Source organism: Hemiscyllium ocellatum, chromosome 37, assembly GCF_020745735.1.
Source record: "Hemiscyllium ocellatum isolate sHemOce1 chromosome 37, sHemOce1.pat.X.cur, whole genome shotgun sequence".
NCBI lineage: Eukaryota > Metazoa > Chordata > Chondrichthyes > Orectolobiformes > Hemiscylliidae > Hemiscyllium > Hemiscyllium ocellatum.
Genome location: NC_083437.1, coordinates 13254968 through 13271333, shown reverse-complemented (window position 1 = coordinate 13271333; position 16366 = coordinate 13254968). Strand labels below are relative to the sequence as shown.

The following is a 16366-nucleotide window of genomic DNA, read 5'->3' as shown; positions in this document are numbered from 1 at the left end:
TAGTGGATGAAATGCTAAAAACAAGTAGGCTGCATTGTCTTGAGTAATGAATATTCTCTCACCCTCCTGACATGTACTTTGTAGATGGTAGACAAAGCTTGGGGAATTAGATAGATGGTTGCCATAAAATTACCAACCTGTGAACTGCTATTGCAACCATGTGGTTGGTTTGCAGTTAAATTTCTAGTCCGATCCCAGTGCTGTTAATGAAGGATTCAGTGAGATGATGTCCTTGTACATCAAGGAGAGATAATCATTGCCTTGCATTTATGAGGTGCAATATTTTATCCAGACTCCATGGTCCAATGCTCAGTGCAGTGAAGTCTTGATGTCAAGAGTAGCCACATTTATCTGGCCTCTTGAATTCAAACTGTTTGGACAAATGTTGTAAAGAGGCTTGGAGCCAGGTGGTGATGACAGAATCCAAACTGAAAGTCGATGGGCATGAACTGCCTGACAAGATTGTCAATGTCACCTTGCATTATTCTGCAAGTGAGTGAGATATTGATGGAGTGGTAACTGACCAGATTTAATTTGTCCTGTATTTGCAGATAGGTCATAATTAAACAATTTTCCATATTGCCATGTAGATGCCAGTATAGCTCCACTGAGACAGCTTTGTTGAGGGTGGAGCTAATTCTGGTGCTCAGATCATCAATAGTACAGCCCAAAATATCGTTGGAGATAATAACCTTTGATGTATAGTTCACTTAGCCATTTCTAGAATGAATCAAATTTGTTAAAGACTAGCTTCTGCATCACAAGAACTTTCAGAGGAGGCACAGATAGGCCATTTACTCAGCACCCCTGGCGGAAGTTGATTGCAAACGTTTCAGATTCAGCTTTTCAACTGACTTTTTGGGCTTAACCTTTATTAAGAATGGGGATGTTCATTTAGACCCATCTTTCATAATTGGATGTAGCAAGATAGCACAACTTTAATCTATTGCTTGTGGATCACTGAGCAATGTCTTGTGCACATTGTCCAATCTCTGCAAACTGAACTGGTTGACTTTTAAGGACACGCTTTTTTGGTCGCCATAAGCTGTTTTTGACTTGGTAAAGAGAACTGCTTGTGTTCCACTTTTGTTTTGTTAATTTGAGCTGTAGGAAGTAGGAGACCTGTCCATTCCAACTTCTTCCTTGTTTAGTTTGATCATCCATCCTTGTTCAAGGGACCTTTTGAAATTATTCTTAAACTTTCACTCTCCATGTCCATCTCAAATTGCCATTTAAATGGATTTTGGCATATTCTGGTGAGAGGTCTTTTGCACTGGTAGTATCTGTAAATGGACTATAGCAGCCAATTAAGATGTTAACCCTGTGCAACAAAGGGGCTTTAAAGATTAAATTACCCATTAACAGGAAGCTCTCTCTCACACAGCAGCCCAGAATTTTGTATGAAACTTTGACCTCCTTTGGCCAGGGTTGTGTGTAGCAGGACTGGAACTTTACCCCAAACGGTTCAGAGGCAGAAATGCTAACCCAGTTGCTCACTAGTTATTCACTTGTGGGAAGTGGGTGTCACTGGTAGGCCAGCATTTATTGTCCATTGTAGTTGCCCATAGGTGCTGAGGTGCCTTCTTGAACCGCTGCAATCCATGTGCTGCCAGGATGGTGATTTGGAGAGGAACTTGCAGAAGTTCCCATGTATCTGCTGCCTTTGTCTTTTTAGATTCAACTGGTTGTGGGTTTGGGAGATGCTATCTGGGGATCTTTGGCTTCTTACTCACTTTCCAATGAGTGATTTAACTGCATAGCAACTAATATAAAACATGAATGGATCAGAAACTTCTTAAATATATAATTGAATGTCACTCTTGATCATGAAAAAAAAATCACAAAGATAATATACTTCCAAGAGTTAATCATCTCCTGTCAAAATGTGAAGTATGCAATTTTGTTTGAGTCTTCAGAGTTAGATGCCAGTAAGTTTATTTCCAGTAAGGAAATTACGTTCAAATTGAACAATTTTGGTCTCCAGTGAATGTAGAAAAAAGGTACATTGAGTATTCTAATAACATTGAGAGACAAGGACTTTCATTTTCTTTTATTCAAAGAAATATGAACTGCTGTGAGCACCCCAGAGAGGAGCTAATACAGTATGGAAAGCAAGAAATAAGGAAAACAGGTCTCAAGAGAAAGAAATATAATAAACTCATGGCAAATGAATTTGAGCAGTAAGCATGCATTTCATCTGATGCAAGGTTTGGGGGAAATTGCTTCCAATTTTAATCACATTTTTGTCTCCCTGTCTGATCTTAAATTTGCTCTGGCTTATTGTGAAAAGTTGTAATGCTGGCTGAAATTATCAACTTTTTTTTATTTTCTAGTTATCACATAATATGAAAAGTAACTTATATAAAATAAGCTGTCATATGTTATCATGCATCGAAGCAGTGACTTAGATTCCCAAGTTCCTGCCATACGGACAGCCAGGGGATCAGCAATATTTGTACACAAAACATAATTTTGAACTAAAATTTTAAAATTAAATACCTTGAAGAAAAATTGCACCTATTTTGTATTCAGAAAATTCATTCATTTAAACTGCATTTTTTACAAAAAAAGAATTTCATTACTTTTCATACTTACTTTAGGAAATTAAGTTTTGAAAAATCAAGTGTATCTTTACAGCCCATTGCAATGGATTTGTGTCACTAGTCAGCTAAATGAGCACTTCAATCCCGAATGGGAAAGTTATATATCACATCTCACTTCGTGTAAATAAGTAATATTGGTTTATTAATTTTCAGATGATGTATGAAGATAAGGACATGTTTTGTGGATGTAATAAGATCTCATGGTAATAATTGTAGAAAAAGAAATTCTTCCAGCAGTCTTGCTAACATTCTTTCTTTGATCAATGGGCTAATTTTTAATTTCATTTCTTGCTTATAATACTCAAATAGGCAATTTTTATTGTACTACATGAAAAAATGACTGCACTTCAAAAACAGAATTGAATATTCAGCACTTTGAGGCATCTTTTAAAATTTGGTCAGCTTTATTATAGATGCATTTTTTTGCCCTCACTTGTAGTGAAGGGGAAATTCAAAACAGTTAATCACTAATGTGAATGATTTTTGCTGTCCAAGAGATTTTGTAGTGGTCACCTTGACTGCCATGTTCATCTACAAAATGGAATCTACATTTTGAAAAGTAATTAATGACCTGTGAAATGTTTTAGAACATGCTACAGATGTGATAACTGGACCTATTTTGTAGTCATTTCATCACAGTAACCATACATGGAATTGACACATGGCCCTTGGATTACATGACGTGCCATTTTCATTTTAAGTGATTTTCTTTCTATTGCTAAATTTTTCTTCTCATAAGGCATTCACAATTCACGTGTGAAGCGCTGCAGTAAATTTAAATGATCTGATTGCTTGTGGAGCACCTCTCAGTTTGGTGTCATTTGACGTACATATTTGAACTTGGATAATGATCGGGCGCCAAAGTCTTGGAACAACAGCAGCCATCATGCCAGAAGATGCAAGTTTGTTTTCACTAGCAAACTCTTTCCAAAAGGAATGATTAGTTAGTTCCATCATTTTTAGTGTTGCAGGCAGAATGTTGAGCACCATACTAGAAGAATTCCCTTCATTTCCTACATAATTTCATCAAATCCTTTATGTCCAGCAGAATTACCAGAATCTATAAAGACTTTGGAGTAATTTGTAACACTAAGCAGTCAGACTTCAATTTTTACAATGTTTAAAAGCTATTAGGATTAATATGTAAATAGAAAAGATTTGGAGGGATATGAGCCAAGAACAGGCAGGTGAGATTAGTTTTGTTTGTGATTATGTTCGACATTGACTAGTTGGACCAAAGGGTCTCTTTCCATGCTGCATGACTCAATGACTCTATATCTAATATTTTTGAACTTCAGGCACTGTATTAGTCACAAAGGTTCTGTAGGTCAAGGCAAGAGTGAACAGACCTGATTGCAGGCAACATTGCTTGCATCAATTTTAAAAGGCTGGTGGATATATTTGGCATATGATCATTGAAGACAGAAAGATTTGCTAGCTAATATTTGATATTAGTCTAATGGATGGACTTAATATGTTCCTTAGGAAGTTGGGGTACATGAGAAAAGATGGGTTAATCAGTTACATCAGTTTAAACTGTTACATCAACATAGTCTACTAATTGATTACCTTAGGAAGGTGGAAGGAGAATGGGCAAGATTTTTCTGAAGTTAACTCCTGAGGGAAGAACCTAAAATAGGACTCATATTACTGTTCATACATGATACAACTGTGGAACATATTAATGTATCATCTAATACCTAGGGTAAATGCAATGATCTTTCCTCATTTCACTTTTTGTGTCCACAAGTTATGAATAACAAGACATAAGTAATAAGTGTTGAATCTCTCTTCTTTAGGCCATGGTCTCCTGTCAGATGCTGTCAGAACTGGAAGAGGTCATCCAATATAAACTGGTTCCAGAGCGGAGGGAGATCATCAGGCAAACCTGGTGGGAGCGACTTCAGGCAAGTCAGCATTCATTGTTGAATGGTTTGCCCACCATTTGGCCTTTCAAGGCTCTTAAGTGACAAACTAGTGGTCATCCCACCAATGCAAGTATTTGACTCATGACAGAAAGCCCATACAATAGTTGGGAATCCAGGAATTTCATTCGTATGGGTTAGGCAAGAAGTTTGATCGCCATTGCAGCACACTACCCAGCCCTGGGCTATTGGGAGCACAACCACCAAAATCTGTATTTTACAACTTGGAACTCGACACCTTCCAAAACCCAGCCACCTAAACCGTGCTCTTCTCTGTATTACTGCAAAGTCCTTGGATTTTCCTGGGATTCTTGGCATGGTGGGACTGCGTGTAATCCCAACTGTGGATAGTGCTCCCCCTGGTGCTGTGGAGATTGCAGTGTTAGACAATCAACCCTTCTCGAGGTAGGAGCAGCAGTCTAACCTTAAAGCAATTAATGTTGCTTTTAGTGTTGAAATACTGCAAGAACATCCATTCAGTTTGTAAATGGACTCTCACACCCTCAACATTTTAGTTCAAGAAGTGGGGTCAGTGGTTCCTCATAAAGCTCTAGTCCACTGTATTACAGATTCTTAAGTTTTTATTATCTTCAACACTTGAAATTTAGATTTGCTTTTTGCTTCAATCAAAGATGAGGTATCATTATATACTCTTAACTTTTGTGCCATAACTTTTCTTTATAAGTCTTTATATTTTCAGAATCCTTCAACTATTATTTAGTTCTAAAAACTCTGATTTAAAAAAAACTTAGTTCCCAGTAGAATTGATCTTGTATTATTTGATAAATGCAAAGTTGTTTCCACACACTGTTTCAAGGCCAGGATTACTTCAGTTTGCTTTTCTTGGTGTATATTTGAAGGAAAGCAGAAATGTGTTGAGACAAGTACTCTATTTTATGTTAAAGAAAATTTGTAAAATTTCTCTTTAAGATGGCATTCAAGCCCTCGTTTACATATACCAGACTTTGCAAGTAAAAATATGCAGAACATTTGAAGCTGTTTTCAGTTCGTCTTTTACAATCAAATGATTCTATGCCCAGTGCTGACTGTGTTTGAAGATGAATAGACCAAAAAATTCCTTATTTCATAAGCCTTGGCTTTTCAAGTTTTAATTTAGTTTTATAAGAGTGTGTTTTTTCGATTTATTTTTTATTTTATCCTTCCTTTGGCCGCTGACAATTCTTTGGCAAGCATGGCCCAATGATGTAAGCCAGTTCCAATGGTGGTGTATGCTCTAATAATGAGGTCTTTGGTTATGTTTCTATATCACACTGCCAAATTAATGATTTAATATTCTTTTCCTCCCCTTGCTTTCTGCCCTTCTCTCATAAAGGTATTAACTCGTGCTGAGGCACAGTTTTAATGTTCTTGGCAGCCTTTTAGTACAGTGCTGAATTGACAATTCTTTGTGTAAATCGCACTGTCGGCATGCTGGTTTTCCTCCATGTCTTCTATAGATGATTCCAGTGGTGTTCACACTTAACATCTATAGATCCACATTTCTAACAGGTAATAGCAGTCTAGTTTGGGAACTTGAAATGATTTACGAACATATGATGTAGGCCGTTTGAGTTTCAAATTTCTCATTCCCACTTACCCTCGATAAGATTAGATTAGGTTAGATTACTTACAGTGTGGAAACAGGCCCTTCGGCCCAACAAGTCCACACCGACCTGCCGAAGCGCAACCCACCCATACCCCTACATTTACCCCTTACCCCTTACCACTATGGGCAATTTGGAATGGCCAATTCACCTGACCCGCACATCTTTGGACTGTGGGAGGAAACCGGAGCACCCGGAGGAAACCCACGCAGACACGGGGAGAACGTGCAAACTCCACACAGTCAGTCGCCTGAGTCGGGACTTGAACCCGGGTCTCCAGGCGCTGTGAGGCAGCAGTGCTAACCACTGTGCCACCATGCCGCCCACGGTGATATCATTCGTCTCTGCCTTAAATATATTCAATGATCCGGTCTCCGTTGCTTTCTTAGGCTTGCACAAATCTGTGAGGGAAAACTATTCCACTCATTTCTGTCCTAAATGTGTGACCCCTAATTTTAAAGCCGTGTACCTTACTTCTGGACTCACCAAGATTAATCATACAGTATGGAAACAGGCTATTTGGCCTAACAAGTCCAAACTGACCCTCTGAAAAGTAACCCACCCAGACACATTCCCCTATTACTCTACATTTACCCCTAACTAATGCACCAAACTTACACATCCCTGAACACTGTGGGCAATTTAGCATGGCCACTTTACCTAACCTGCACATCTTTGGATTGTGAGAGGAAACCGGAACACCCGGAGAAAACCCACACCGACACAGGGAGAATGTGCAAACTCCACACATAGTCACGCAAGGCTAGAATCGAACTCTGGTCCCTAGCGCTGTGAGGCATCAGTGCCAACCACTGAGCCACCATGCAACCCATGTGGTTCCCTCTTAGGTTATGTTAGCTTGCGGATTGCAGCAATGACTTTCAGTTTTGGAAATTGCTGCTGTGCTCAGGCTTTGCAGATCCTCGCAACAGGTAAGAAATTAAGAGGAAATGCGGATAAAAATACTTTTCATGTCAGTCTTGTCAAGGCCATTCAGAATCATACAAACTTCATTCAAATCACCCTCACTGTTCTGGTTCTCTGTTCTGGAAAGATTTTATTTTTCTTCCTTTGCTGGTTTTGATTGGAATCAGTTGACTTGAGACAAACGTAAATTTGGCTCATTTTGAGTTTAATGCCCCACCCTATGACACAATTACCTACTAAACCATAAGGATGTACTATAACATTCTATTTGAAGTGGTCTTAGCATAACTATTGCACAAAAACAAATCTAGGGATATCACAAATGGTACAGTTGGATCAAAGAAAATTAGTAAACTAAGGAGAATTGCAGAAATGCTTGAACATTTGTTGACATTCATTCACACTTAACCGTCTCTATTTCTCCTATAGGGCTGTCAGCAGATAGTAGAAGACTGGCAACGAATCCTAATGGTTCGCTCCCTTGTCATTGGTCCACATGAAGATATGAGGACTTGGTTAAAGTATGCAAGTCTCTGTGGCAAGAATGGACGTTTGGTAAGAATTCCCTGGAGAAGTTAGGCAGTTTTCAGACAACAACAACTTTCTTAATAGGCGAAAATGAGGATTGCAGATGCTGGGGATTAGAGTCATTGAGTAATGAGAACCTCATTAACAGCTCAGCTTTGAATTATGAAGATTTGTTTTTGTTAATGATCAAAATGTGATCCCATTACTTTGTGAATGAAGTAAAGAATTGAAATTTTTGCTCTAAAAACACAGCCACAGTTAATAAATGTTCCTTCATAAAATTTTCATTGCAAATTTATCTCCAATTACATCATACAAGAGGAGGTAAGACCACATCAAAAGAGTTATTAATTGAACTGTGGTGTGCAAATGCATTTCTGCCCCATTTATTCAATGTGATCTTAGTTTTATACTTGCATTAAAAATTTTCTCATTTATAACATAGCTTTTGAAAATGTGGCCTGCTGTAATTACACATGACAGTTCATCAACTAACATGAACTTGTGAACAGAGCATGAGAGGTTTACATTCGTAGTTTCCGTCATAAATGTGGACCTGAAACTTATTTAGGAAAAGTTCAAAGGAAGTTTGCAGACTAAAATTTGAAAACAAAAAATAATTAGTGATTTATTTTCAAGGGTTATTTTTCAAATGAACTCTGTATGCAATTATTTTGTCTATAGGCCCTTGCTCATAAGACCCTGGTACAGCTGCTTGGTGTAGATCCTTCAAAGCATCTTGATCAACCTCTGTCCACAGTTCACCCCCATGTCACCTATGCTTACATGAAGTACATGTGGAAGAGTACCCGCAAGGTAGGTTACAAATCATGGTATGCTGCATAGTAATTACAGACTGCAGTCAGTTCTGCATGAGTTAATAGGCTGTATGTCCTTTTTTTTCATAAAATAATTGTTCCAAACTATTTTCTTTTGTCATAAGAGAGAGGATAAATATATAACTTAGATAAGATAGCACACATAGGAGCATAGATCCTAAATATGTTTAATGAAAAATAGCTTATGATAATTTGTCAGAAGCAACTTCTCAGCTGAAAAAGTGATGTGCAATGAATTAAAAGCTATGATTTTAGCCTGTTTGAAAATTCCAAGCAATCAGATGGTAGATGAAGGAGTTCAAGTAGTGGAAAGCCAAGCTTAATTGGAACCAAAAACCTTTTCCCACCCTTATAATTTGGAAGAAGAATAGCTTAATATTTTGTTCTTTCTTTTCAAGGTAACTGTTGAACCTACACTAAATATGGAGTAATTTCTTAATTGTTTCATCCTGATGATGATATTGAAATAAGTTAATTTTTGCACAACACATTAAATATTCTGAAATTAAGTGGTGTTCCTTGTGTTATATCTTGTCAATTCCAATGAACAGTTATGGTTTCATCAGCTTAACACTGCTGATGCCAAAATTTGTTTTATGTTAGAGTTGTTACTTATTGTAACACATTACATTTTCTGAGCTATAATTGAATCATTTCCTTTCCAGGTATGGAATTTTGTTTTCGATATTCCATTATTTTGTTTTTATGCTTTAGGAACTAGGCTAATGTGTCTAGTTTCCCACTCAAAATGAACATCTTAAACATATGTTTTTTTTCTCAACTGAACATCGGTGTAGTGCTTTCATAGATCATGTTTCAATTCAAATTGATTCACAATCATAGCCTCAAAAGAATAATTGTTCTCCCCTTCCCGACTGACAGACGTATACATTAGCACACATTATTGTGATTACCTTTCCTCCAGTTTTCATGCTTCAGAATTGAGCAGCTAAGCTTAGTAAGGAATCACATAATCTCAGAAGTGCTACAGTGCAGAAGGAGAACATTTGACCCATTGTGCCTGCACTTGTATCTTAACTGGACATTGTTACCCAGTGCCAATCCCATGTCTTTCCCCATATGTTTGCAGATTATTTTTATTCAAATAGTCATCCAAAGCCCTCTTGAATGATTCAGTGGAACCCAAATAGCAAAATTGAGGGGTGCAGACTCTCACCTGAATGCAGTCCACTTATTTCTATGATGTCTTGGTGAAAATAAATCATTTTTAGTTTCAACAAACCTGTGCTGGCAGGAAAGCACTTGAGTTGCTAATTTTATGCAAAGAGAATTTTTTAAAAATCAATTCAAGAGATGTGGGCTTCACTGGCTAGGCCAACATTTAGTGTCCATCTCTAATTACACTTGAAAAGCTGCCTTGAACCACTACAGTTCATTCAGTGAAGGTATCTCAACATGCTATTAGGGAGGGAGTTTCAAGATTTTGACAACAACACTGAATGAGTGGTGAGATATTTACAGGTCAGTATGATTTGTGGCTTGGAGGAGAACTTGCAGATAATGCTGTTCCTGTTTACCAACTGCCTTTGTTCTTCAAGATGGCAATGGTTGTGGATTTGATATTTGAGGAACTTTGGTGATCTTCTGCAGCGCTTTTTGTAGATGCTGCACACTCTTCTACTGATCATCAGCTGTGGAGGAAGTGAATGTTTGTGGATGTGGTGCCTCTAAAGCAAGCTGCTTTATTCTGGATACTGTCAAGCTTCTTGAGTGTTGTTGGAACAACAATGACTCAAGTGTAGTAAACTCTTGATTTGTGCGATGTAGTTGCTGGACAGACTTTGCAGATACTGAAAGTGAGTAACTCACTGCAGGAGTCCGGGTCTCTGACCTGATCTTCTTGCCACAGTATTTATAAGACCAATCTGGTTAATTGTCTGGTCAATGATAACCTTCAGGATGTTGACCATAGAGGTTTGAATGATGGCAATGCTATTGGATGTTAGATTCTCTCCTTGGAAATGGTTACCATCTGGCACTTGTCTGGAATTTGTTGGTTTTCACTTGTCAGCTCAAGCCTGGATATAGTCCTTGCTGCATTTGGCCCTGGACTGCTTCACTATCAAGGGACTCCCAAATGGTGCTGAAAAGTGTGCACTCATCAGCAAATATCCCCACTGCTGACCTTCTAATGAAGGTAATTGCTGAATGTACAGGAAGTGTAAGGGCCGAGGACACTACCTTGAGGATCTCCTGCAGAGCTGTCCTGGAGTTGAGGTGATACATCCAATTACAGAGGAACCTCAATTATCTGAACGAGATGGGCTGGCACTACTTCGTACGGATAATTGATTCAATGCCTTTCCTTTGGGGCTCGGAGTTTTCTGTTAAGTCCACCCCCCGTTTAGGAGACAAGGCAGCAGCACACTGCGCGCAAGCCCCCACTCCCCCGTCTGCCCCCAACCACTGCTGTAACGAGATCAAGAGCTGAGTGACCCTAGCAGAATCTAAATTGATTGTCAGTGAGTTAATGTTAAGCAAGTGCTGCTTGATAATAATGTTGACGATAACCCTCTCACCCACTTTACTAAGGACAGACTGATGGAACCACTAATTGATCAGGTTGGATTTGTCCTTTTTTTTCATATACCGGCCATAACTCGGCAATTTTCCACATTGCTGATTGATGCCAGCATTGAAGCTTTACTACAACAGTTTGGCCACAGAAGTGGTATGTTCTGGAGTATGTCTTCTGAGCCTTTGCTTGAATGTTGTCAGGACCTGTAGATTTTGCAGTATCTTGTGCTTTCAGCAGTTTCTTCATATCGTATGAAGTGAGTTGAAGTGCCTGGAGACTGAAACTTTGATTTTGGGGACCTCCAGAGGAGGAGGAGGACAGGATGTATCATCCATTTGATGCTTTTGATTTCCATGAGCACTTCAGAATTATCTTTTGCTCTGATGTCTTTGGCTCCTCTGTCATTCGGGATTGAGATAATTTGGAGCCTCCTCCCTCCAGTGAGTTGTTTAATTGACTAACACCATTCATGTGGCAGGACTGCAGAGCTTAGACTTGATCTATTGGTTGTGGAATCGCATAGCTCTTGCTGCTAATGCTGTTTGTCATACAAGTAGTCTTATGTTGTAGCTTGATCAGGTTGCTACCTCACTTAGATACACATAGCCCTGGCCTGGCATGCTCTCCTGCACTCTTCATTGAACTAGGGTTGATCCCCTACCTTGTTAGTAGTGGTAGAATAAGGGATATGTGGGCCTTGTGGTTCAGATTGTGTTGATGGCTCACACTTCTCATAGATTCCTAATCTTAAGTGGCTGGATTGTTGGAACTATAACCCATTTAGCATGGTTGCCGCACAGTACCGTGAAGGATACATTCATTGTGAGGACAGGACTTTGTCTCCACAAGGACTGTGTGGTGGTCACTCTGACTGATGCTATCACACACAGATGCATCTGCAATTGGCAGGTTGACGAGGATGTGGTCAAATATATTTTTCTTTCTTGTTGGTTTTTTCATTACCTGCCAAAGACCCAGTCAGGCAGCTAACACCTTTAGCAATCAACCAGTTTGATCATTTGTGATACTGCTGAGCCAATCCTAGATGCTGATATCCCCACCACTCCGAATACATTCTGCATCCTTGCCACCCTCAGTGCTTCTTCCAAATGGTGTTCAACATGGAGTACTGAATTATACGTGGATTGGGGAAATAGTACATGATAGACAGTAGGATGCGTCTTGCTCAGGTTTGACCTGCAGCCATGAGACTTGATGGGGTCCATCAAGTTTGTTAATATTGAGACAAAGGAACTGAAGCCATTGTTGCTAAATTTGATGATGACACAAAGATAGGTGGATAGGCACATACTGTTCTGCAAGTGGGGAGATTGCAGAAGGACTTGTACAACTAAGAAAGCTGGCAAAGCAATAGATGGAAAACAATGTGGGAAAGTGTGAAGTTATGCACTTTAGTGGAAAGAACAGAGATGTAGACTTTTTTCTAAACAGTATAACACCTCCAATCTGAAGCACAAAGGCACTGAGGAATCCTACTTCACAATTCTCTTAAGATTAATATGGAGGGTCATTTGGCAGTTAAGAAGCTAAATGTAGAGTGCTAGAATACAAGAGCAGGGATGTGCTACTGAGGTTGAATGACACTCTGGTCAGATTGCATTGGAATATTGTGAGCAGTTTTGGACCCTGTACCTAAGGAATGATGTGCTGGCTTTAGAAAGTGTCCAGAAAAGGTTCAGGAGAATGATGGCAGGAATGAAGAGCTTGTCATGTGAGGAGCAGGTGAGGGCTCTGGATCTGTACTCGGTCGAGTTTAGAAAGATGAGGGAATATCTGATTACAAAATACTATACGGCCTGGATACAGTAAACATGAAGAATTTGTAGGAGAGACTAGGACTTGAAAGGACAACCCTTTAGAACAAGATGAGGAGGAATTTCTTCAGCGCGGGGTGGCGAATCTGTAGAACTCGTTGCCACAGAAAGCTGTGGAGGCCATGTCATTGATTGCCTTTAAAACGTTTTTGAATAACAAGGAGATCAAAGTTCATGGGAGGAGTGGGGGGAAGGAGGCAGGAGACTTAAGTTCAGAAACATATCAATCACGATTAAGTGGTGGAGCAGACTCTGAGTCGAATGGCCTAATGCTCCTTATACATCTTATGGTCTTATGATCTAACTCCCTTCCAACTCTGTACCACCGTGCTGCCACATCTTCATTTTGACAGGGTAAGCATGATTCTATTACCTCAGAAAACGAAAATCTTTTAATAGATCCCTGAATAATTAAACTGTTTTAAATGGTTTGAATCAAGCATGTTGTCTTTTTAGCAGTCTCTCCTGATGTTGTGCATTTAAAATCTAGAATATTTAAGCATAAAAAGTTTATTGAACCTGTCAAGAAGGTTATTTGATGATAAAGCTTTCTAGCTGCAATTTGCATTTAAAGAATTTTGTTGAAAGTAAAGAATATCACTCCTTGTCCGTATTATTTTGGACGTGTTCAGAGAAATGGGTACATTCCCTGCAGTACAGGGTAAATTGGTTTTGAAACACATTTGTGCCAACTTGTATAACAATTTTTAGCAAGAGTTGGATGAATGGATGAAGATGTGAGCTGTCTGATTATTTTGATTTATTACAATAATTCTTCAATTTTGTTTAAGGTTAGACCTCTGTGATATTATAATTTTCTTCTTTTGCTTGTTATTTATTTTTATGTAACTTTTTTTGGGCTGAACAAGTAATTGTCCCAAAATTATTTTCTGTATAGACAATAAAGTGAATTTGAATTAAACTAAGTATGGCAATATGGAAGAACTGATTCAACATGAGGGCAGGCTTTCTAATTTTATAAAAATCATAATTCTAGTGTTGTTAATTTGCTTCATTAGATTCCTTTTTGTTTACTTTTAAATTCATATGTTGTAACTGCTTAGCTAATAAACCGCAGCAAATTGTCCAGAATCTAGGTTGCCTAAAGATTGCTCTAGAATGGTCTGTAGTCTTAATGTCAGGTAATTAACAAAGCTAATCTTGGAAAGTAGAATAGCTGTTCTTAAAACATGCCTTTTGGCTCACTGGTCACCACTCAGACCTCAGTCCTTGGCCTCTCCTCCTTCCTAACTTCAGCAAGAAAGTGTCTCGCTCTAATCTGGCACCCTTGGCATCTGACAGACACTTTTCCAGTGCACCCTCTCTGAAGCTTCCACATCCTTCGTATGATGAGGCGACCGCCACCGAACACAATATTCCAAGTCTGCTCTAACCAGGCTTTATAGAGCTGCAGCACAACCTCACAGCTCTTAAACTCAATCTCCCTGCTAATGAAAGCCAACACATTGCACGCCTTCTTAACAACACTAGCAACTTGGGTGGCAACTTTGGATATATCGACATGGACCCCAAAATCTGTTCCTTCACACTGCCAAGTACCCTGCCTTTAATCCTGTAATCTGCAATCAAATTCAGTCTTCCGAAATGAATCACTTCACACGTTTCCATGTTGAACTCCAACTGCCACTTCTCAGCCCAGCTCTGCATTGTCCCATTGTAATCTACAACAGCCTTCCACCCTATCTACAACTCCACCAACCTTCATGTCAGCTGCAAACTTACTAACCCACCCTTTCTTTTTCTCATCCAAGTCATTTATAAAGTCACAAAGAGCAGAGGTCCCAGAACAATCCAAAGATATGCAGGTCAGGTGAATTGGCCATGCTAAATCACCCATAGTGTGAGATGCATTAGTCAGAGGGAAATGGGTCTGGGTGGGTTACTCTTCGGAGGGTCGGTTGGGCCAAAGGGCCTGTTTCCACACTGTAGGGAATTTAATCTGATCTGATCTGATCAACAGATCCCTGTGGTACACCACTGGTCACCGAACTCCAGCTGAATACTTTCCATCAACCACAACCCTTTGTTTTCTATGGGCCAGCCAATTCTATATCCAGACAGCCAAATTTCCCTGTATCCCATGCCTCCTTATTTTCTGAATGAGCTTACCATGGACAACCTTATCAAACTCTTTGCTAAAATCCATGTATACCACAGTCACTGCTCTACCTTCATCAATGTGCTTTGTCACATCCTCAGACAATTCAGTAAGGCTTGTGAGGCATGACCTACACCTTTCAAAGCCATGCTGTCTATCTATAATCAAATTATTACTAATCAAGTAATCATAAATCACATCTCGGAATCCTCTCCAATAATTTGCCCACCGTCGAGTAAAACTGGCTGGTCGGTAATGCCCAGGATTATCCCTATTCCCTTTCTTGAACAAGGAAGTAACATTTGCCACCTTCCAATCATCTAGTGGTACTACAATGGACAGTGAGGACACAAAGATAATTGCCAAAGGCACAGCAATCTCTTCCCTTGTTTCCTGTAGTAACTTTGGGTGTATCTGATCTGGCCCAGGGACTTATCTATCCTCATGTTTTTCAAATTTCCAGCACATCCTCCATTTTAACATCAACCTGCTCAAGCGTATCAACCTGTTTCACACTATCACCACAAATGACAAGGTTCCTCTCACTAGTGAATATTGAAACAAAATATTCGTTTAGGACCTCCCCTACCAGGCAGAAGTTCCCTCCACTATCTCTGATTAGTCTATCTCACTCTGCCATCCTCTTGTTCCTCATGAAAGTGTAGAATGCCCCGTGGTTTTCCCTAATTCTACATGCCAAGGCTTTTTCATGCCCCTTCTAGCTCTCCTAAGTCCATTGTTCAGTTCTATCCTGGATACCTTGTAACCCCCTAGACTCCTGTCTGATCTTTGCTTCCTCAACTTTAAGTAGGCTTCCTTCTTCCGCTTGACTGGATGTCCCACAGCTCTGTCTTGTCATCCAAGGTTTCTTCATCCTACTATCACTTCCTTGCCTCAGTGGGACATACCTATCTAACAATCGCAGCAAACGCTCCCTAAAAAACCACCACATTTCTGTGTAAAGCGAGAGTGCAACTTTAAGGTCAGACTATTTGGGGGTAGAGCAAGGCAAATTTAGAATTGGTGTAATAACAAAAATTAAAATAATTTACACATGGATTAGACTTCCACATAGATTGGTCACCATGCTACAGACAGTAGACACAATTGATGCGCAGATTATGAATATTTTATACATGAATTGAATGGTGCACATGTGTCCTTCTGGCATGTGCTCTGGATGAATTTGAAAAACATCATTTACAACAAGCAAACAGATCCTGCTTCACCCAGTTTGCATGCATCAGTTCTGTTAGTGATATCAATAATATCTTCATGCCTCAGCATCACTGTGCACAATGCTTGCAGCCATGCTAATAATTGCCTCAGCCCAGATTCATTCAGGAAATTACTACACCTGATGTGGCCATGGGAAACATGGAAACATTAACAAAGCTCAGCTGAGTTTGGATGTCATGTGGTCATGAAGTGCTTTGAAAGGCTTATC

General features: G+C 39.4%; 1 protein-coding gene across 7 annotated transcripts in view; it reads left to right on the top strand.

Moving 5' to 3' along the window:
- mtor (mechanistic target of rapamycin kinase) overlaps nucleotides 1-16366 on the top strand; it is a 474957-nt gene that overhangs the window by 370186 nt on the left and 88405 nt on the right. For all 7 annotated transcript variants that reach the window (XM_060852056.1, XM_060852057.1, XM_060852054.1 and 4 more), the window contains 3 exons: nucleotides 4403-4510; nucleotides 7489-7614; nucleotides 8272-8403. In XM_060852056.1, coding sequence (XP_060708039.1) covers nucleotides 4403-4510; nucleotides 7489-7614; nucleotides 8272-8403 — 366 coding nt within the window. The remainder of the gene's footprint in view (nucleotides 1-4402; nucleotides 4511-7488; nucleotides 7615-8271; nucleotides 8404-16366) is intronic.